Here is an 18856-nt window from a genome sequence, read left to right as displayed (position 1 = left end):
AGAGAAGGAAGGGGATTTGGTTGGTTGCCTTCTCATTTTTCTTTCCTCCTTTTTATTTTCGTCCAAAGTGAAGATGAATAATTTTCTTTTTTTCTTTTTTAGAGGAAAGGGAGGCGAGAGAAGTGTTCCTTTTTTCAGATTTCAATGGGAACATTTTGTGGTGGTTGTCTAAATTTGGTCGTTACATTCTTGATTTTATTTTCAGGAATTCTTTTCATCAATTTGATTATTGGACATTAAAAGAAGGATCTTACATTGGATTGTTTTCCTATTTAAATATAAATTTCCACCCTGTAATTGCTTTTTAGGTGCAAAATAGACTAGTAAAGGCTTCGCCATCAAGTCGATAAACCGCTCTACATTTATGGAAACTAAAAACTATATAATTTTCTTCACAGCACCAACCTCCACACAGAATATGAAAGAATAGAAACAGGCAATACTGTGCATTGTAATAAGAAAAACATACCGTCCACCATGGTAGGATGATGTCTAGGAATCGGTCTTATCCTCAAGGAACTATCTTCAGTTTCTGCGGCTACACTAATTCTAACAGGAACTAAACCGACTAGTTCTCCACTCAAGAAACTATTCGTATTGTTCCTTAGTCTATCAGCTCCCTCTCGCATTCGATCGAGAACTTCAGCGGCTTCCAGGCTGAGTAAGCCACTCGCCGGCTGTGATTGTATCGAGAACTGATATTATTACTCCAGCAGTTCTATAAAAGAAATGATTAAACTTACCTTGTTTCCTCGAACAGGAGTAAAAAGCGGTTTCGAGCTATTCGATGTTCGATTGCTGTTACTGTTGGTGGAACACTCGGTGTTTAGAGCGAGGCTTTCGACAATGGTCGCCAGCTCGCTGGTAACAGTTGTGTCAGGTCGCGGATGAAGGACAACCGAAAGCTCCCCTGTGGAATTTGCACCGCCTTCTCCTGTGACTGCAACCACGGCTTCTGCACGGGCAACTGACAAAACACTCTCTGCTATCGACTCCGCTGCTTGCTGTAAAATAAAACAAGAAATCGTTAGAGATCATACATCTCAGATTTAATTAGCAGGGATGCTACAAAATCCTAATTTCGAAATTCCCTGGCCAACTTTCTTGTTTTCCCTGACCGTTAAAATTTTCAGGTATGAAAACAATTTGTCACCAGCGAGATCAAAAATTTTAACGAAAAAAAAAAACATTTCTAAATTTATCCTAAAAGTCTTTTAGTGACAATAGTCGTACAGAATTATATAAGGGTTCATTCAAAAATTATGTAAGCCGATTTGAGGGAGATTATAAAAGAGAAATTTGTAGTGAAAAATGCTAAATTCACATATAATACAACTTAGAAACACTGAATTATCAACAAAATAACTGCATTTTGAACCAAATAGTTGAGATTTAGTCCACAAAAGAGCTGCATTTTAATCAAATAGTTGATTTTTCAACCGAAAAGATGAATTTTCAACTAAGAATATTAATTTTCTAACCAAGAAAGATGATTTTTCAACAAAATGAATGAAGTTTCAACTACAAAAGATCAACTTTAATGTCAAAAAATTACTTTCTAGCAAAAAAATACGAATTTTCAACCAACTAGTTAAATGCTCAACTACATTAGATCAATTTTTAAATCAAAAAGAAAAATTTTCAACAAAAGAATAGAATTTTGAACCAAGAAACATTTTCCAGTCAAAACAGAAAAAAAACTTCATTCAAAATGTTGAATTTTCAAACCAAATAGACGAATTTTCTACAAAACAGTTCAGTTTTTAATCAAAAAATACGAGATTTGATCCACAAAAAGCTGCATTTGTCATCAAATAGTTGATTTTTCAACCGAAAAGATGAATTTTTAACAAAAATTATTAATTTCCTACCAAGAACGATGATTTTGTAACAAAATTAATGTAGTTTCAACTGAGGAAGATATATTTTAAGTTCAAAACATTAATTTTTAATCAAATAATACGAATTTTCAACAAATTAATTGAATCCTCAAATAAAATAGATCAATTTTTAAGGCAAAAAAAGAAATTTTCAACAAAAGAGTTGAATTTTGAACCAAGAAACATTTTTCAGCAAATTCAGAAAATATGAAATTTAGCCAATAAATTTAATTTGCAACAAAATTCTTGAATTCCACAGCAAAAAAATCTACAAAAGAGTTGAAAATCCAACAAAAAATTTGAATCTTCTACCAAAATACAAGAATTTTTAACTAAGGATTTAAACATTCAACTAAAGAAATGAATTTTCAACTAAAAAGATTAATATTCTAACATAAAAGATAGATCTTCAACAAAACACATACATTCTTAACTAAATTTTGGATTTTGAAATGAAGATAAATTTCCAACGAAATGTGGAAAATTAAATTTCTAGTTAGAAAAATTAAGCATAACATTTTTCGCGGTCAACAAAATTGAAAAATTTGAACTGAAAAGCAATTTTCAACTGGAAACATTAAAAATAACCCGAATAAATTTTGTTGTTCAATGAACACTTGCTAAATTAGAAGTTAAATTATTTTTATTCAATACATTTTTTGTTACAAATTTACAATAATCTACATTTTGTTTAAAATTAGGCCGTGGGCTATTTGCATTGAAATTTTAATGCGAATAGCTGCATTTTGTCGGTATGCGTAGACGCTCCTTCAAAATTATTTGTAATCATTCAAATTTTTAAAATTAATTTTGAATCTTTCCAAATCTTCTAAATATCTCTTCAACTTACTCGAATTTTTTCTAGGAATAATGGGTGTTGGATTTCAGTTTTAAAGCGTTCAATTTTACTTTTTTTGTTTAGTTTTGAATATTTTATTTATAATTATTCATTTAAAATGAAGAGTCGAATATTTCTAAATATTAGCAATTTAATAAAAACCTTTAATTATAAATATATTATTTTGAAGATATTTTAAAATTGAAAATAGTTTATAAAATTTTAAATCAGTGTTTACATTTAACTACTAAGATTTTCAAATTCAAAAAGTTCAATTTTCATCGTTAACATTTCGAAATACTTAAATTTTGAACTGCTTTCGAATTATTTTGTACAATCAATTATTTACTTTCTAATACTTAAAGTATAATTCAAAGAACAAAAAATTATTATGCTGCATATTCACACTTGATCAACTATAAAAATGTTTTTTTTTTTTAAATTCAAAATTGTCGATTTCAAACGTTTCTAATCTGTAATTTTTAAAGTCTGTAAAACTGCATTTTTGAATTCGTTTGTTGAAAAATGTACACTTGAAAAATTAAATCTAAAAGGGAAAAATTTGGAAGTAATAGATTTTTGAAATACGTATTGTAAACTGATGCCAGAATGGAAAAAGATAACAATTCATCTAATTATTTTAAAAATGTAGAAATGAAACCTGAACATCTTTTTTCTAGAAATTTGTTAAATTCCCGGTAAAAAAATGCACTGTTATTTCTCGGTTTCATAAAATTCCCGGTTACCCTGTCCAGCGACCACCTTGAAAAAGTATTGAAATTATCCAATTTTTCATTCCAAATACAGACTTGATTCAAAACAGAAGTACGCCCGAAGTATGCTTAACAGATGTAGGTCTAGTATTTATGGAGTAAAATGAGACAATTAAATTTTGAGATGAGGGCCTGCTTCCAGCGCCTTAAAGGTTTCATGATTATTTAATTAATTGAATTTATACGTATATTCATCCCCTAAGTTTATAAAATCTTAGATAAGATTTTTCGTGGGGGTCGGGGGAAAGAAAACCTTACAGTATTTGAGGATAACCCCTAAACTCAACATGACATCATCGAAAATTCCCCGACTCTTTTAGGTTTTCCCTCACATTTCCTGTTTAGTCTGAACCCTCGAAAGGTACACTAGTGCGAATTCGCACCCGACGTTTTTTTCTTCATTTTGTTGGCATTTACGCAAACACAGCTGCAGCGGATTATCCCCATATATATATGTTAAATATGCGTGATATATGCTAGTTGCTTATTATATGTTCAATATATTAAATAATTAATATTAACATTGCAAACAAACCAATTCGCACCAGTGTACCGTTTACGTATCCTCGGTTGGAGTCTACCGTATGAGGGTTAAATTCCCTGACTTGTAGCAACCCTGATTAGTTTAAGAGTGATAGGAATGATATTTGGAAAAGAGAATTAATTACCTTGGCTGCTAAGTTGTCGGTGCTCGCGGCTTGGTCGATGGAAGCTACGGAAGAGCGAATACCAGTGTCGGTGCAATCTGGGAGACTTGGAGTACTGCTGGATTTTCGGCCAGTTAAAATACTTGAATTCTTACCCTTTATGCTGTTGTCGGAATCCAGTCCAGTGCCCACTAATCTCAGATCGTACTTTCCTTCAGCGCCCATCCGGTAGGAGTTGGAACCGCCATAGTCCCAGGTCACGTCTATCCAGCCATTGTGCAGCTCCCCGGTCACAGTTCCCTCGCCTGAGAAATTCAAATCAAGATTCAAGTATCGTCAGATTCACTTTATGCTTAGCTTAGAATAAAAATCAGATCACTTTTAGTATCGCTACATATCATGTAGCAAAGATTATTTATACTAAAATATTATCACATAAAAAATATATCAGCTCGATTTGTGTCATAAGAGCTCTTTAATTTATATTATTCTTTGGATTTACTGCAATTTACACATTTCTCCTATGTACTTTAGGGAGGTTTCCCGTAAACTATATCAGGGTGTCCAGCGATTCCTAGGAACAAAATTGAAGGTTTGTTGTAGGTTTTCCAGGTCGCCTTTTTTTCAAAACAAATAATTAAATAACCGTTTGTTATACATGTAAAAAATCAAACATTTCATTTTTTATTGGCCAAAACTTTCAAAAGAAAACAGAACCATAAATAAACAAATTCTTGATTTTTTCGAACATAAGTCGTCTTTGTGAAATCTTTGGGAATATTTTTTAATCTTTGCAAAATCTTTGAATACTTGAAATTTTTGTGAAATTCTTAAATCATTTGAAATCTTTGTGAATTCGTTTAAATCTTTTGAAGTATTTCAAATCTTTGTGAAATCTTGAAATTTTTGTGAAATCTTTATGAAGCTTTTAAGATTTTTTGTAAAATCTTCAAAATCATTGAAATCTTTTCAACTTCATTAAAACTTTTTGAAATTTTTCGAATCGAAATATTCTGAAATATTTTATATCTTTTGACATTTTGTAAATTCTTGAAATCATTTAAGATCCTTATAAATTATTTGAAATACATGTGAAATCTTTGCTACGTCTTTTGTGTTTATCTAAAACCATTGGAATATTTGAAACTCTTGTGAAATGTTTTTAAAAAATTTTCTGGAAAAATGTGATCTCGTTTAAAACCTTTTAAAGTTTTGTATTTTGGTCTATTGTACCCTATTTGAAATCTTTGAAATTCTTGAATAATTTTGAAATCCTTATGGATTCTTTGAAATGTTTTGAAATCTTTTGAAGTCGGGTGTATTGTACCATTTTTGAAATCTTTTAAATTCTTATATTCTTTTGACGTCTCTATGATATTTTGACGAAATCTTTGAAATATTTCTGAAATCATAAAAATATTTGAAAAAATCTTTTGAAGTCTTCTACAAATTTTTTAATAATTGCAAGTCTTTGAAATGTTCTGAAATCTTAAAAATCTGATATACTTCTACCCTTTTTAAAATATTTCAATTCCTTGTGACCTTCTGAAATGTTTGTAAAACCTTTGAATTTGACATCTTTATGAAATTTTTGAAATATTTTTGACATCTTTTGCATTTATTTGAAATAATTAAATTAATGGAAATTGTGAAATCTTTCAACATTTTGGTAAAATATTTGAAATCCTTGAAGTCCTTTTGAAATGTTTTAAAATATTTTGAAATTTTTATGAAATGTTTGAAATATTTGTAAAATCTGCCTTTAATCTTCGTTTGTGAAATCTTTTGTGTTCATCTGACATAATTTAAATTCTTTGAAATCTGGTGTAATATACCCTTTTCGAAATTCTTATATTATTTTGACATATCTATGAAAATTTGATGAAAGCTTTGAAATATTTCTGAAATCTTTTGTGTACATTTGAAATCATTAAAATGTTTGAAATCTTTGTGAAATATTCTAAACAAATTATCTTTATCTTTAAAATATTTAAAATTGAAATTTTTATATCTTTTGAAATCTCAAAATTATTGCAACAATTTGAAACTATTTAAAATCGTTGAAATTCGGTGTAATATACCCTTTTTGACATTCTTAAAATCTTTTGAAATCCTTATGAATTCTTCGAAATATTTGTGAAATCATTTGTATTCATTAGAAATCATTAAAATATTTTTAATATTTGTGAAATCATCTGCAATCTTCTAAAAAAAATTTGAAATCATTGCAAATCTTTGAAATGTTCTCACATCTTAGAAATCTGATTCAAATTAAAATGAAAATCTGATTAAAATCTTTCAAATCCTTGAAATCTTCTCAAAGCTTTGAAATTTTTTGTGAAATGTTTGTAAGATCCTTGACGTATTTGCGAAATATTTTAAACCAATTAGAAATCGTTTGAAATCTTTAAAATATTTAAAATTGGAATTTGTATGAAATATTTTGAAAACTCAAAATTATTGGAACCTTTTAAAACTGGTTGAAATCTTTGAAATATGGTGTAATATACGCTTTCTGAAATTCTTAAAATTTTCCAAAATTCTTATGAATTCTTTGGAAATTTGTGAAATATATTGTATTCATTTAAAAACATTAAAATATTTGAAATTCATGAAATCTTCTTTAAGTGTTCGAAATCTTTAGAATTATTTTGTAATTTTTTGAAATCTGGCGTATACTCAAAAACCAAGTGGTTAACTCCTCGAAAAATCCGTTATATAGCCATGGTTCATTCTAATTCTGAAACTGTATTGACCTCGACATTTTCAATTAATAATTTCTACAATTTGTAAGTTGAATATCAGAAAAACATATATATTTTAACATTCTAAATTAGCGGAGAATAAATAAAAAACTTAAAGAATTATTCAAAATTTTCATTTAAATCTATACAATAATTAGTACAGCCTACAAAAAGTGCCCTGAAATCTCTTTATTATTTTATTCTGCAATTAACAGAAGATAAATCATATCTTGATAAATAAAAAACTTTTCAACAGCAAAATTTCTTCTAAAAAAATTTCTCTTCCATAACAGATTAGAATATTTAAATTACTAAAACTAATAATCGGTAACCAATAAAATAACCGTTTTAAAAGCAAACAAAAAATTGAAGGTTCTCGTGAAAAATTCATGGAGAATTCAGGTTTTCAAGGTCGCTGGACACCCTCTATTATTCAAAAACGACCAACCCTTTGTAAAATAATTTAAAACCACTATACCTGGTGGTACACCATCCTGATCTCTCCACTTCCAATCCAATCCCCTAGCGACTCTAGCTCCAGCCACCAAGTGCCTCAAAACTTGAGTCCTAATCAGTCTCCTCTGTCTTCGAACTCCAGCCTCAGCTTCCCTCGCCGCTTTTCCCAAATCTTCACAAACTCCCGTAACTTCTCCATAAACCTCGAACCCAGAAACCGATAAATAATGCGTCTGTCCAGAGGCGTTCTTTCCAGTCTGTTGAAGACGCAAGTGCCGCCATCCCTGAGATTCATCACTCGGTGGCTCAAGAGTCCAAGTTGCTGTACTACCTGGTTCATTCAACGAACAATCATCCACATGAGCGTACAAGGTGGTCCAATTAATTCCATCCTTCGACGCTTGGAACATCCAATTTCTCAGAGCACTTCTCCCATATCCCCTCGCATGTCTCAACGTATAAGCACTTGGAATAACCCAAACACCCAAATCTATAGAGAACCAGGCCCGCTTATCATCATTCGTGTGACAATTCAATGCCGCCGGATCTCTGCTTAGAATATCTTCCAAATGACCGTAAGGTAGATTTCTCCCATCACTCGAAGTCACCACCACAAGACCATATTGTCCTGGATTGACCCATTCAGGAGAAGTCTTAGCATTCGTTCCAACCCAATAAAGCACTCCATTCTCATCAAAATCATGCTGGTACTTAAAATTCAGTCTATTTCCTTCCTTCAGCTTCTTTACAAAAGTAAACGTCGATCTGTCGTGATCGTGCCACTGTTTGGCGACCATTTTCAACAAGTGATTCTCCAACTGCTGTATCGTGCTCAGAGGTTCCATCTTCAGACTCCTCCCCGATCTGTCGATCAAGGCGCTCTCTCCATTCGCCTTCTCCAAACGGAATCGCAGCCGTCGAGTTAGAATCTGAAGACCATATCCCGAACCTGGAGTGTCGTACAAGTAAACTGGCAACTTTTCAATCGACTCCAGTACCGATATTAATTTCTGCACAAGGATTTTTGCCGAATTCTGCTCTTTGTGAGACTCTTTAATTTGGAAGCAGTTCTTGAAGACTGATATCCTGTGCAACCTGAGTTTGGTGGTTCGCATAGAGGGTGGTTGGGATCCTGCAGGTGCGGCTAGTAGTGCGAGCAAAGCTTGAACGAGACCGCTCGAGTGTAATTCGTAGGCCGAAACTCTTCCCTCCTCGTTGAGGAGAACTTTGAGCTCTTCCAGTGCATTTTGCAATACACTGCGCCATTCGCGATTGCCTGACTGCTGTTTGTGACAGGCCTTTTCGATCTGGCTGACAATTGTGCTGAGCTTGGCGACGACTCCGCGTGGTTGGGCTTGAGCTGCTTTGAAATAACGCTCGTAGATTTCTTGGGCTTGGATTTTAACTTTTTGCTTGATCGCTTCAATTTTCGAGCGCAGGCGTTTACCCCTTTTTCCTGCCCAACCTGCTGCGAATTCAGGTCCTGAAATCATTTTTTTTTATTTATAAATTGGGTAATAATTAGATATTTGAATTTAAGAAACTGACAATTTCGAATCTACAAGGTTTGAATGTACTTTGTTTCTAACTTCAGGGCTCGGATCGACTAGAGGACTTTAAAAAGTCGTATTGGTCGCATAGAATATAACAAAAAAACTTCACCCCAAATAACTGAAATAATAACTTTATTTGTTTAGAAATATTGAGTCATTTAGCTTCAAAAATTCTGAATCTGGGTTTATAACTTGGATTATTTTCAGATTTACAGTACAAAATGTTCTCGAAACATGGGAAATAAAGTGACTTTTCATATAAGATTAATATAGATATTACTTTCAATATGAAACGCTATAAAATTGATACTTTTTAAGATTTCAAGTCACAATATATTACATTTTCAACAAATGTAGTGGAATTTTCAGCCAAAACAGACGATCAGTTGCATTTACAACCAAATAGTTGGACTTTCAATCAAAAGAGACAAATATTTAACAAAATACATAAATTTTTGAACAAACAGTTAGTAAAAAAATGTGACTTTTCTACCATAGAAGCAGAATTTTCACTAAAGTAATTACATTTTTTTACAAAAAAGTTAGATTTTTCATTAAATAATCGAAATTTCAAACAAAAAAGTTCGACTTCAAACAAAAACAGTTGCATTTTCAATAAAATACTGAAATTTTCAAGCTAAAATGTAGAACGTTTTAGAAAATTGTAGACTTTCAAACTTGAGAAAAGATGAATCTTCAACAAAAAAAGTTAATTTTCTAAATAGAAAGATGAATTTTTAAACACAAGATTATTTTTCTACTACAAAGAAGGAATTTTCAATCCAAAGAATGTATTTTCCACCTAAAAAGAGAAGAATGTTCTACAGGAAAGTTACAATTTCGACCAAAAAGATGACTTCACAAATTAGTTGAATTTTTACCCAAATAGTTGAATCTTCGAAACCAAACACTTAAATGAAACAGTTAAAAAACAAAACAGTTAAACTTTTGAATTCAATTTTCAACCAAAAAATTATATTTTCAACCAAATAGTAGAATTTTTAACTGTATAAGATGAATTCTAAACCAAAAATGTAATAGTGGCATTTTCAAATAAAAATATAACTTTTTAAGAATATATACTTCAACTTTTAACAAAATAATTAAAATTTTAACCAAACAGTAGATTTTTCAATCAAAAGAAATGAATTTTGAAAGAAAAATATAATAGTTGACTTTTAAAATAAAAAGAATAAACATACATAGTTGAATTTTCAACAAAATAATTACATTTGCAATTAAATAGTCACATTTTTAACGAAAAAGAATGAACTTTTGAGCAAAAAGTTGGATTTTCTTATTTGGTTCTATTAATTCAGTTCGCAAGCGAAACAATGTGAACAATGGCTAGATTACTGAAAACAGTGGGAAAAAAAAATTCGTTAAGAAATTGGGAGTGGCAAAAACAGTGTGACGACTGTAATTAATTTTGAATTTAATCGATTTTAAACGTTTTCAACTTAAAAATAAAAAATAAAACTTTCGATACGGATTCACAAAATTAGAATTTTTTCATTATCAAATGGTATTAACTTATAGTTTTCTGTGTATAAAGCTTTAATGAGAACGCATGCAGTTTTTAATGTTCTCAATTAATATGCTACAATTTTGTCAATTTTTTAATTTTAATTTTAAATGTTTCATCGTAATAAAATTGAAGCTAAGTCAGAATGACGATTCAGCGGACGATTTCAAAATCCCGGTCATTTTCCGGGTTTCCCGGTCAATTTTTTCAATTTTTCCAGCCAACTAAACGTTAAGTTCACATTTTCCGAAAAAAACACAAACATTTTTTTCAATTTATGACATTCATTGTAAATCTTAAATAATTAAATTTGTAGTCAATAAATGAATGTTCAATTAAAGAGATGAATTTTAAACTAAAATTATGGAATATTTAACTGGAATAACTGTTACATTTTCAGTTTAAAATAATAATTTTCAATCAAAAAAGAAACAAATTTTCCACAACATAGTTAAATTTTCAACAAATAATTCCTTTTCATCCAAAGAAAAAACCATTTTTTAATCAAATATCTCATTTTTCAAACAAAAAAAATGAATTCTTAATTAAAATCATAATTCTACAAAAAAACAGGAATTTTTTATTTTATTTCCAAACTTAAAAGATGAATTTTCAACTAAAATTATAATTATAATTATTCATCTGTTTTTATTATTTAACTTATTTAACTATTTTTTAAACAAAAGAAGAATTTTCAAAGGAGATTAACATTCCAAGAAAATATCATTTTCTACAATAAAAATTGATCTTTGAACAAAAGATATGAATTTTCAACGAAATTATTGAATTTTCACCTTAAAAAAATTAATTTTCATCCAAATCGTTGATTTTTGAACTCGAAAAGAACAATTTTCATACAAATGCTTGAATTTTGAACTAGAAAAGATAAATTTGCAACCAAAAATATAGCAGTTAAAATTTCAGTTAGAGAAATTAATTTTCAACCAAACTGATTAATTTTTAAATAAAATTATGAATTTTCAAACTGGAATAGGTAAATTTTATACCTACCGAAAAGTGAATTTTTAATTATAAAGATTAATTTGCTACAAAAAAGAAGAATTTTCCACGAAGTACATACATTTTCAAACAAATAGTTTAATTTTGAAATAAAAAATATAATTTTTCAACGAAATAGTTTAATTTTTATCCAAAAAAGATATATTTTCAATCAAAAATAGAATAGTTGAATCTTCCAATAAAAATAATAATAAAAAAACATATTTTCAGCAAAATAGTTGAATTTTCTATTGGAATAGTTAAATTTTTAGCAAAAAAAAAAAATTATTTTCAATAAAGTATCTACATTTTTTAAATGAGATTAATCTTCAAACAGAAAAATTAATTTTTACCAAAAAAAAGTTAAACTTTTAGCCTAATAAACACTTAGTAAATAGACATATATGCCCCGCGACATCACATAAAGTATAAATTACTTTTATAAATTTACAAAAATTATTAAAATAATGAAAACTTGAATTTTACTGCGATCATAAGTAAATTTCCGATCATTTCCGGTCAATTCGTCATTCTGTAAGTATAGCGAACTTCTAAGAAAAGCGTGAAAAAGTAAAAAAAAAAGTCGTACGATCCGAGTCCTGAACTTTAAAAGGACAAAAATAAATACCTAAGCTTGTTTCGGCAGTGAAAGAATGTTTGGTGCCTCGATTGGATTCAAATATAAATCCTGGCAGATCTTCCCTGAGAATTGTGGCTTGTTGCTGTCCATCGCTATTGTGAATTGATAATTCGCATTCTTTTCTACTGGATAACGCCCAGTTGCCAACAACAAGTCTGGTAGCACCAGGTCGCGAAAGAATTGGTTGACTCGCAGAATTGGGCTTTACTTGGCTACGCGCTCGCTGTAGTTTTTCCAAAAATTCTCCTCGGTTTTCTGCAAATTGTAAGATATTTGTGGCATACAAAAGTCACGTCAATGTAACGCGATTCATACCTGTGCAAATATAAAATCGAATCAAAGATGCTCAAATTCTAAAGCACTTTCTTGGTAGGAAAACAAATCCGAAAAACGTTTCTTAAACTGGATTTCTCATAAATGTTGAAATGTTTCAATATTTTGAAAAGTTCTAGATTTTTAAAACTATTATGATTAGATCTTTCTGAATTTATTTGCAAACCTTAAGCCGTTTCTTAAATCAAAACTTCAATCTTTGACTTGATCAAAGTGTATTTGCACAGTCATTGAATTATCAGATCTTAAATAAAATAATTGGATTTGGAAAATCGTAGAATTGAACGTACGATAAAAGGTTTGATGATGAGATAAATGTCAAAAATGAAGTGAAAAGGTTGCAGCAAGCAGTATTACGAATTTTATTCATATAGTATATAAATTAGAGGTGAAAACAGAAATCAGAAACATAATCAGTAATCACTGAATAGTGTACCTACCTTCAGTACCAAGCGACTCAGTGTTCCTCCCCTTTCCTGTAGGCAGTTAGTAAAACGAGTTATTTTATAAACCATTCCCTGCGTCAAGTTAATCACAAATGAAAGGAGAGGAATAGTTTCACATTAAAAATCCAATATTGTAAAATAAATTTAGATCTTTTTATTTATCATTTCTTTAGTAGATTATATTCGATATTATACAAAAGTGACAAGTAGCTACAACAAGATGTCTAGCGATTCTTAAGAATAAAATTCAAGTTCTTTTCCAGGTTAAGAAATCAAAATTTTCCAGGTCTCCTTTTTTACATCAAATAATGAAATAAACCTTTGTCATACATGACAAAAATGAGCCATTTTATTTCTTATTGGCCAAAAATTTCTAAAGAAATCAAAATCATAAATAAACAAATTCTTAATTTTTGGCGACCATGAATCGTCTTTGTGAAATCTTAAGGATATTTTTAAATCTCTGTAATGTCTTTAAAATCATTGAAATCTTTGTGAAATCTTTAGGAGTATTTTTAAATCTTTGTAATGTCTATGAAATCATTGAAATCTTTGTGTAATCTTTTGAAATCTTTGTGAAGTATTAGAAACCTTAGTGAAAGCTTAAAATTTCAGTGAAATCTTTGAGAAATCTTTTGGCATTTTTCAAAGCTTTTGTAAAATTTTTAAAATTCTTGAAATCTTTGCAATCTTTGTGAACTCTTTCTTTAATCATTGTTTGCGAAATCTTTTCTGTTTGTTTAAAATCACATTGTTTGCGAAATCTTTTCTGTTTGTTTAAAATCATTGAAGTCTTTTGAAATCTTCTCAAATGTGTTGAAAGCTTTTGAAATCGCTTAAAATTTTTGAAATATTTTGAAATCTTTTGAAATACTTATGAATTCTTTAAAGAAATTGTGAAATCTTCTCTAAGTCTTTTGTATTCATTTGAAATCACTGGAATATTTGAAATATTTGTGAAAACTTTGAGAAATTTGTTGTAATCGTTTAAAATCACTGGAATATTTGAAACGTTTGTTAAATCTTTCGAAATCTTATAAAAAATTTTGATATCGTTTAAAATATTTGAAATGTTTTTAAATATTTGAAATCTGTTGTACTGTCCTCTGTTTCAAATCTTTTAAGTTATTGAAAGCTTTGAAATCTACGAAAACGTTGGCAATTTTTTAAAATCTTTGACATGTTTCTTTAATCTTTGTTCGTGAAATCTTTTTTGTTTGTTTGAAATTATTTAAATCTTTTTAAATCTTCTCACATTTGTTGAAACCTTTTGAAATCATTAAAACCTTTTTAAATGTTTTGAAATCTTTGAAATCTGGTGTACTCTACTCTTGTTGGAATCTTTGAAATTCTTGCAATGTTTTGAAATTCTTAAGAATTCTTTAAAACATTTGAGAAATCTTTCGAAAATCTTTTGTAATCGTTTAAAATCTTGTCAAACATTTTTAAATCGTTTAAAATCTTTGAAATTGTTTCAAATCCTCGAAATCTGATGTACTGCAACCTTGATGAAATATTTGACATTCTCGTATTCTTATGAAATCTTTGAAAGTTTTGTGAAATTTTTTGAAATCTCTTAAAAAAATTTGAAGTTATTTAAAATCTTTTGAAAGTCTTAAAATCTTTGTGCAATGTTCTAAATCTTTGTGAAATCTTTTGAAATCTTTTGAAATCTTTTTGAATTTGTTAAAATTATTTAAATGATTAGATATCTTAGTGAAATCTTTTGATATCTCCTAAAAAAATTTGAAATTGTTTTAAATCTTTGAGAACTTTTGAAATCTTAGAAATGTGGTTTAACATACCCTTTTTAAAATCTTTAAACACTTTTGTAAGTTTTAAAATCTTTGTGAAATGTTTGAAATCTCTGTACACGCCTTTTTTTTAATGTTTGAAATCCTTGAAATCTTTACGAAATATTTTGAAATGTTTATAAAATCTTTCTTGAATCTTTGTTTGGAAAATCTTTTGTATTCGCTGAAGTCAATGAATTATTTGAATTATTTTGAAAACTTCTAAAATGTTTTAAAACCTCTTGAAATAGTTTCAAATTTTTCGAATCTTTTAAATCTGGTGTACTGTACCCTTTTTCAAATCTTTGAAATCCTTTAAATCTTTAGAGTTTTAAAATGTTTGTGAAATTGCTGTGAAATCTTGATTGAAATCTGGCGCGTGCGCCTTTTTTAAATCGTTAACATCCGTGATATCTTTATGAAATGTTAAAGATAATAAAAATATTTTTAAATGTTTAAACTAATAATTTTTAGAATTTCAAACCGAAAAAGATTAAACCTCTAACAAAAGATCAATTTTCAACCAAAAATAAAAAAAAACAACTTTGTAAGAAAATAGTCGAATTTTCATACAAATAATTTAATCTTCAACCAATTAGTAGAATTTTAAGCCAAAATGGATGAATTATAGACCAAAAATATTATATTTGACTTATTAATAAAAAAAAATGAGCTTTTAATCATGAAAGATGAATTTCCAACCAAAAAAGATGACTTTTATTCCAAAAGAAGAAATTTTTCAATTTAAAGGGACCGATTTTCTATTCAAAAACACGAAAGTTCAACAAAACAGTTGGATTTTCGACGACAAAAGATTAATTCAGGGCCTCAAATTTGATAGAATTTTTAATTGAAAATGATTAACTTTCAACTATAAAAGAATTTTCATTTAAAAAAAGGATGACTTTTTTTTATTAAAAGTTGAATTTTTAATCTAAAAGGATTTATTTGCTATCCAAGAAATCAGTCTATTAATAACAGCTTTAAATTTTCTACCAAGAGAGATAACGTTAACAAAATAGTCCAATTGTAACCAAAATAAATGATATTTCCACCAAATAGTAGAATTTTTAAACAAAAGAGATGAATTCTAAACTAAAAATATGATAGTCTTTTAAGTGAAAAAAATTAACTTTCATAACAAAAACAAAAAAAAAGAATTTACAAAACAAAAATGATAACTTTTTAATAAAATAGTTGAATTTTTAAATATATGGAATTTATTACACCAGAAGAATTTGAACCGCTTCAAATTCCTAACTTTTCAAGTAAAATAAATGATTTTTCAACACTATAGACGAATTTTTAACAAAATATTTGCATTTTCAACCGAAAAGATATTTCTAATAAAAAAGACTTTAAAACAAATTTTAAACCAAAGTGTTGATTTTTTAACTAAAATAATAAATATTCAACTGGAAAAGATTAATTTTAAAGCAAAAAGATTAATTTTTGACAAAACAGATCAACTTTCAACAACAAAAAAATAATTTTCAATTAAAATGATGAATAATTAATTGGAATACTTCAATTTACAATCAAAAAGATTAATTTTCAAACAAAAAAAATGAATTTCTGCATAAACACACGGGCTTTCAACAAAATACATTAATTTTCAACAAAATAGTTGAATTTTCAACTAAAACCAACACATTTTCAAACAAATAGTTGAATTTATATTTAAAATTTTCATTTTTAACCGAACTGATGAATTTTCAACCAAAATAATGAATCTTTAACTGGAATATTAAACCAAAAAGATGAATTTTCAACCAAAAATCGAATAAATTTTTAGTTAAAAACAATTGATATTCAATCATAGAGATGAATTTTCAACTAAAATTATGGGATATTTTATTGAAAAAGTTACATTTCCAGTTTGTTGTTGTTTTAACTGAAATAGTTAAATTTTCAGTTATGAAAATTAATTGTCAGCCAATAAGACGAAATTGTTAAATGCGGTAATATAAAGCTACTTTTATCACTGAAGAATCATCGTTATTCAATTTTAGACTGCAATTTTAATAAATGAAACACGCCTTCGAAAAAATTCCCTTATTAGAAAAAAAAATTCCTGATATTTCTATGTTTTGCGAGGCATATAAAAATACCAAGGCAAGTTCCATGTTTTTTAGGTAGGGTAGGGCCCAGCCCCATTAAATATATAAATTCACGTTACCAATATAATTACAACAAATAAAATCTGAAAAATTCACGTTTTTCAAACAAACTTCCCGGTCGTTTCCCAGTGTTCAAAATTCCAGACTAATTCCCGGTTTTCTTGATCAGCAGCCACCCTGATATTCCTCTCATTTTAGAGATAAAAGCTTTAAATAGTGTTGGCGAACAACCCTATTTCTATAGCAATAATAAGACGGCACAATGAAAAAGTTGTGAGAGTTTAAATTCGGAAACACATGAAAAGAATCAGCATGAATAATAAAATAGTGCAACTGGGATCAAGTGGTATCAACTAAGTCATGCGAGAGTCCTCTAAAGTTACCTGTTGTGTCGGTTCCGCCTTCAGGACTTCCGCTGGAATACATCGTGGCAAGTTTCCCATCAAGAATGAATCTGAACCAACCGTTGCTTCCATTAGACAATTCCAAGGCCGCCGCATCCGACCAAACATAGAGGCAATCACGACCTCGACAGATGCACCAATCCCTCCAGTGATAAGCCTTTCCAATTAGTAATTCACGAGCATCTTCAAGTCGTTGCTCTTCTCCAGTTGGATTTGATTCTGCCTCGGGTTCTGGGGTTGTTTCTTGCGGGCCAGCTAATGCTGCAACTTTTGAAAAGACACCAAGACGGGCAAAGTGTTCTAGAAATTCATCTTTGCCTTTGATCATCAAGTCTTGGATCATTTGAAGAACTACAAGGTGACCGTCTTCATCTTCCTGTTCGGACGTTAAAGATCAATTTCAATTCAAGTTTTCAAATTTTATTTTCAGAATTAGTGTTGATTGTAGTTTAATCAACTTCAGTAGGTTTCTAAAAATTGTTTGAGAGTTATATGAAAATTGGTGCTCTAATTTAAAGTTGTTAACTATCTGAATAAAAACAAAATATTTTATCATATTACTAAATATATCAAATATGTAAAAATATACATCTTGTAAAATTATACTAACAAAATTTTGTAATGACCAAGATTTAAATGATCAAATGATTATTTTTAATCATTAAAAAACTTTCTGTGCAAAATTATAAACACGCTTATTAAGAATTTAATGTATTAAATTTATTTTTAATATGTTGACTCAGTAAAAAATGGTTAATTCCCGGATTTTTTCAATTTAACAATTCTAGGTTTTATTCTGTTTTAGAATTGAATAAATTTATATCTAAGCCAAAACAAAACATTTCGAACGACGGAATTTGAAATTTGAACATTTAAATTTTTAAATTTAAGTGTTCACAATGAAACACAATCGAATTTTAAATAATGAAAACTAAAAAGGTTTTTAATTAAACTTTCGAATATTACGAAATCTTGTTATTGTAAATTAAGAAACGAGTACAAAATATCAAACCTGAACGTTCCAAATTTTATTATGAAATGTTAAGAACAGCAAATTTAAACCTGACATCTCTTAAAATTTAACAGTTTTTAATTCACAGTATTTAACATTTATGTATGAGAAATTGCAACTTTATAAATTTAAGCATTTATATTTTGTGCTTTCGAAATTGAGGAGTTTTCTTAAATATACGATCTATAGAAGATGTTTTTCTTAATTGCAAGATTTAAAAATTTGAAAATATCATTTTTCATAATTAAATATTGTGATTAAATTTGACTTTATTTTTTACACTTGAAAGTTGGCACTACCGACAATATTTAACATTTACAAAGAGACCAAATCTTTACAATTAAACTAAGATTAAAGCCATTTCTGGAAAACTTTTCGATAATAATTTGAGAATATTTAAGGTTTTTTAACAGGGTTAAAATCATTCGAAAGTTTGATACCGTACATCACCTTCTTCACAAGACTGAAAATTTTCGAACCAACCTCGTAAAAAAACAAAACACCGTTTACGCTCTCGAAAATGAAGCATTGAGTTGAAGGGTTCCAGTACAGAACTAGATGACCAACATTTTTATAAAAATGGGCTTATTTCATGCAAAATTCTCAAAAAACAAAATACGCATAGTGGTAAAAGGATTTTTTTTAAAATCAGTTCTTGATATAATAATTTTTGAAAAAATGTATTAAAAATAT

The 18856-nt window shown here is 28.7% G+C and overlaps 1 protein-coding gene across 8 annotated transcripts in view; it reads right to left on the bottom strand.

Moving 5' to 3' along the window:
• LOC117181725 (E3 ubiquitin-protein ligase HECTD1) overlaps positions 1-18856 on the bottom strand; it is an 88753-nt gene that overhangs the window by 43418 nt on the left and 26479 nt on the right. For 4 of the 8 annotated variants that reach the window (XM_033374672.1, XM_033374674.1, XM_033374678.1 and 1 more), the window contains 7 exons: positions 17131-17527; positions 12829-12864; positions 12044-12310; positions 7361-8821; positions 4160-4443; positions 744-1004; positions 470-677 (listed from right to left, as the gene is read on the bottom strand). In XM_033374672.1, coding sequence (XP_033230563.1) covers positions 470-677; positions 744-1004; positions 4160-4443; positions 7361-8821; positions 12044-12310; positions 12829-12864; positions 17131-17527 — 2914 coding nt within the window. Of the gene's footprint in view, positions 1-469; positions 696-743; positions 1005-4159; positions 4444-7360; positions 8822-12043; positions 12311-12828; positions 12865-17130; positions 17528-18856 lie in introns of all 8 variants that reach the window. The other 4 variants (XM_033374676.1, XM_033374677.1, XM_033374675.1 and 1 more) reach the window with 2 other exon arrangements.

Source organism: Belonocnema kinseyi, chromosome 10, assembly GCF_010883055.1.
Source record: "Belonocnema kinseyi isolate 2016_QV_RU_SX_M_011 chromosome 10, B_treatae_v1, whole genome shotgun sequence".
Taxonomy (NCBI): Eukaryota; Metazoa; Arthropoda; class Insecta; order Hymenoptera; family Cynipidae; genus Belonocnema; species Belonocnema kinseyi.
Note: the sequence above shows the minus strand (reverse complement) of the source record. Positions and strands in the feature narration are given on the sequence as shown.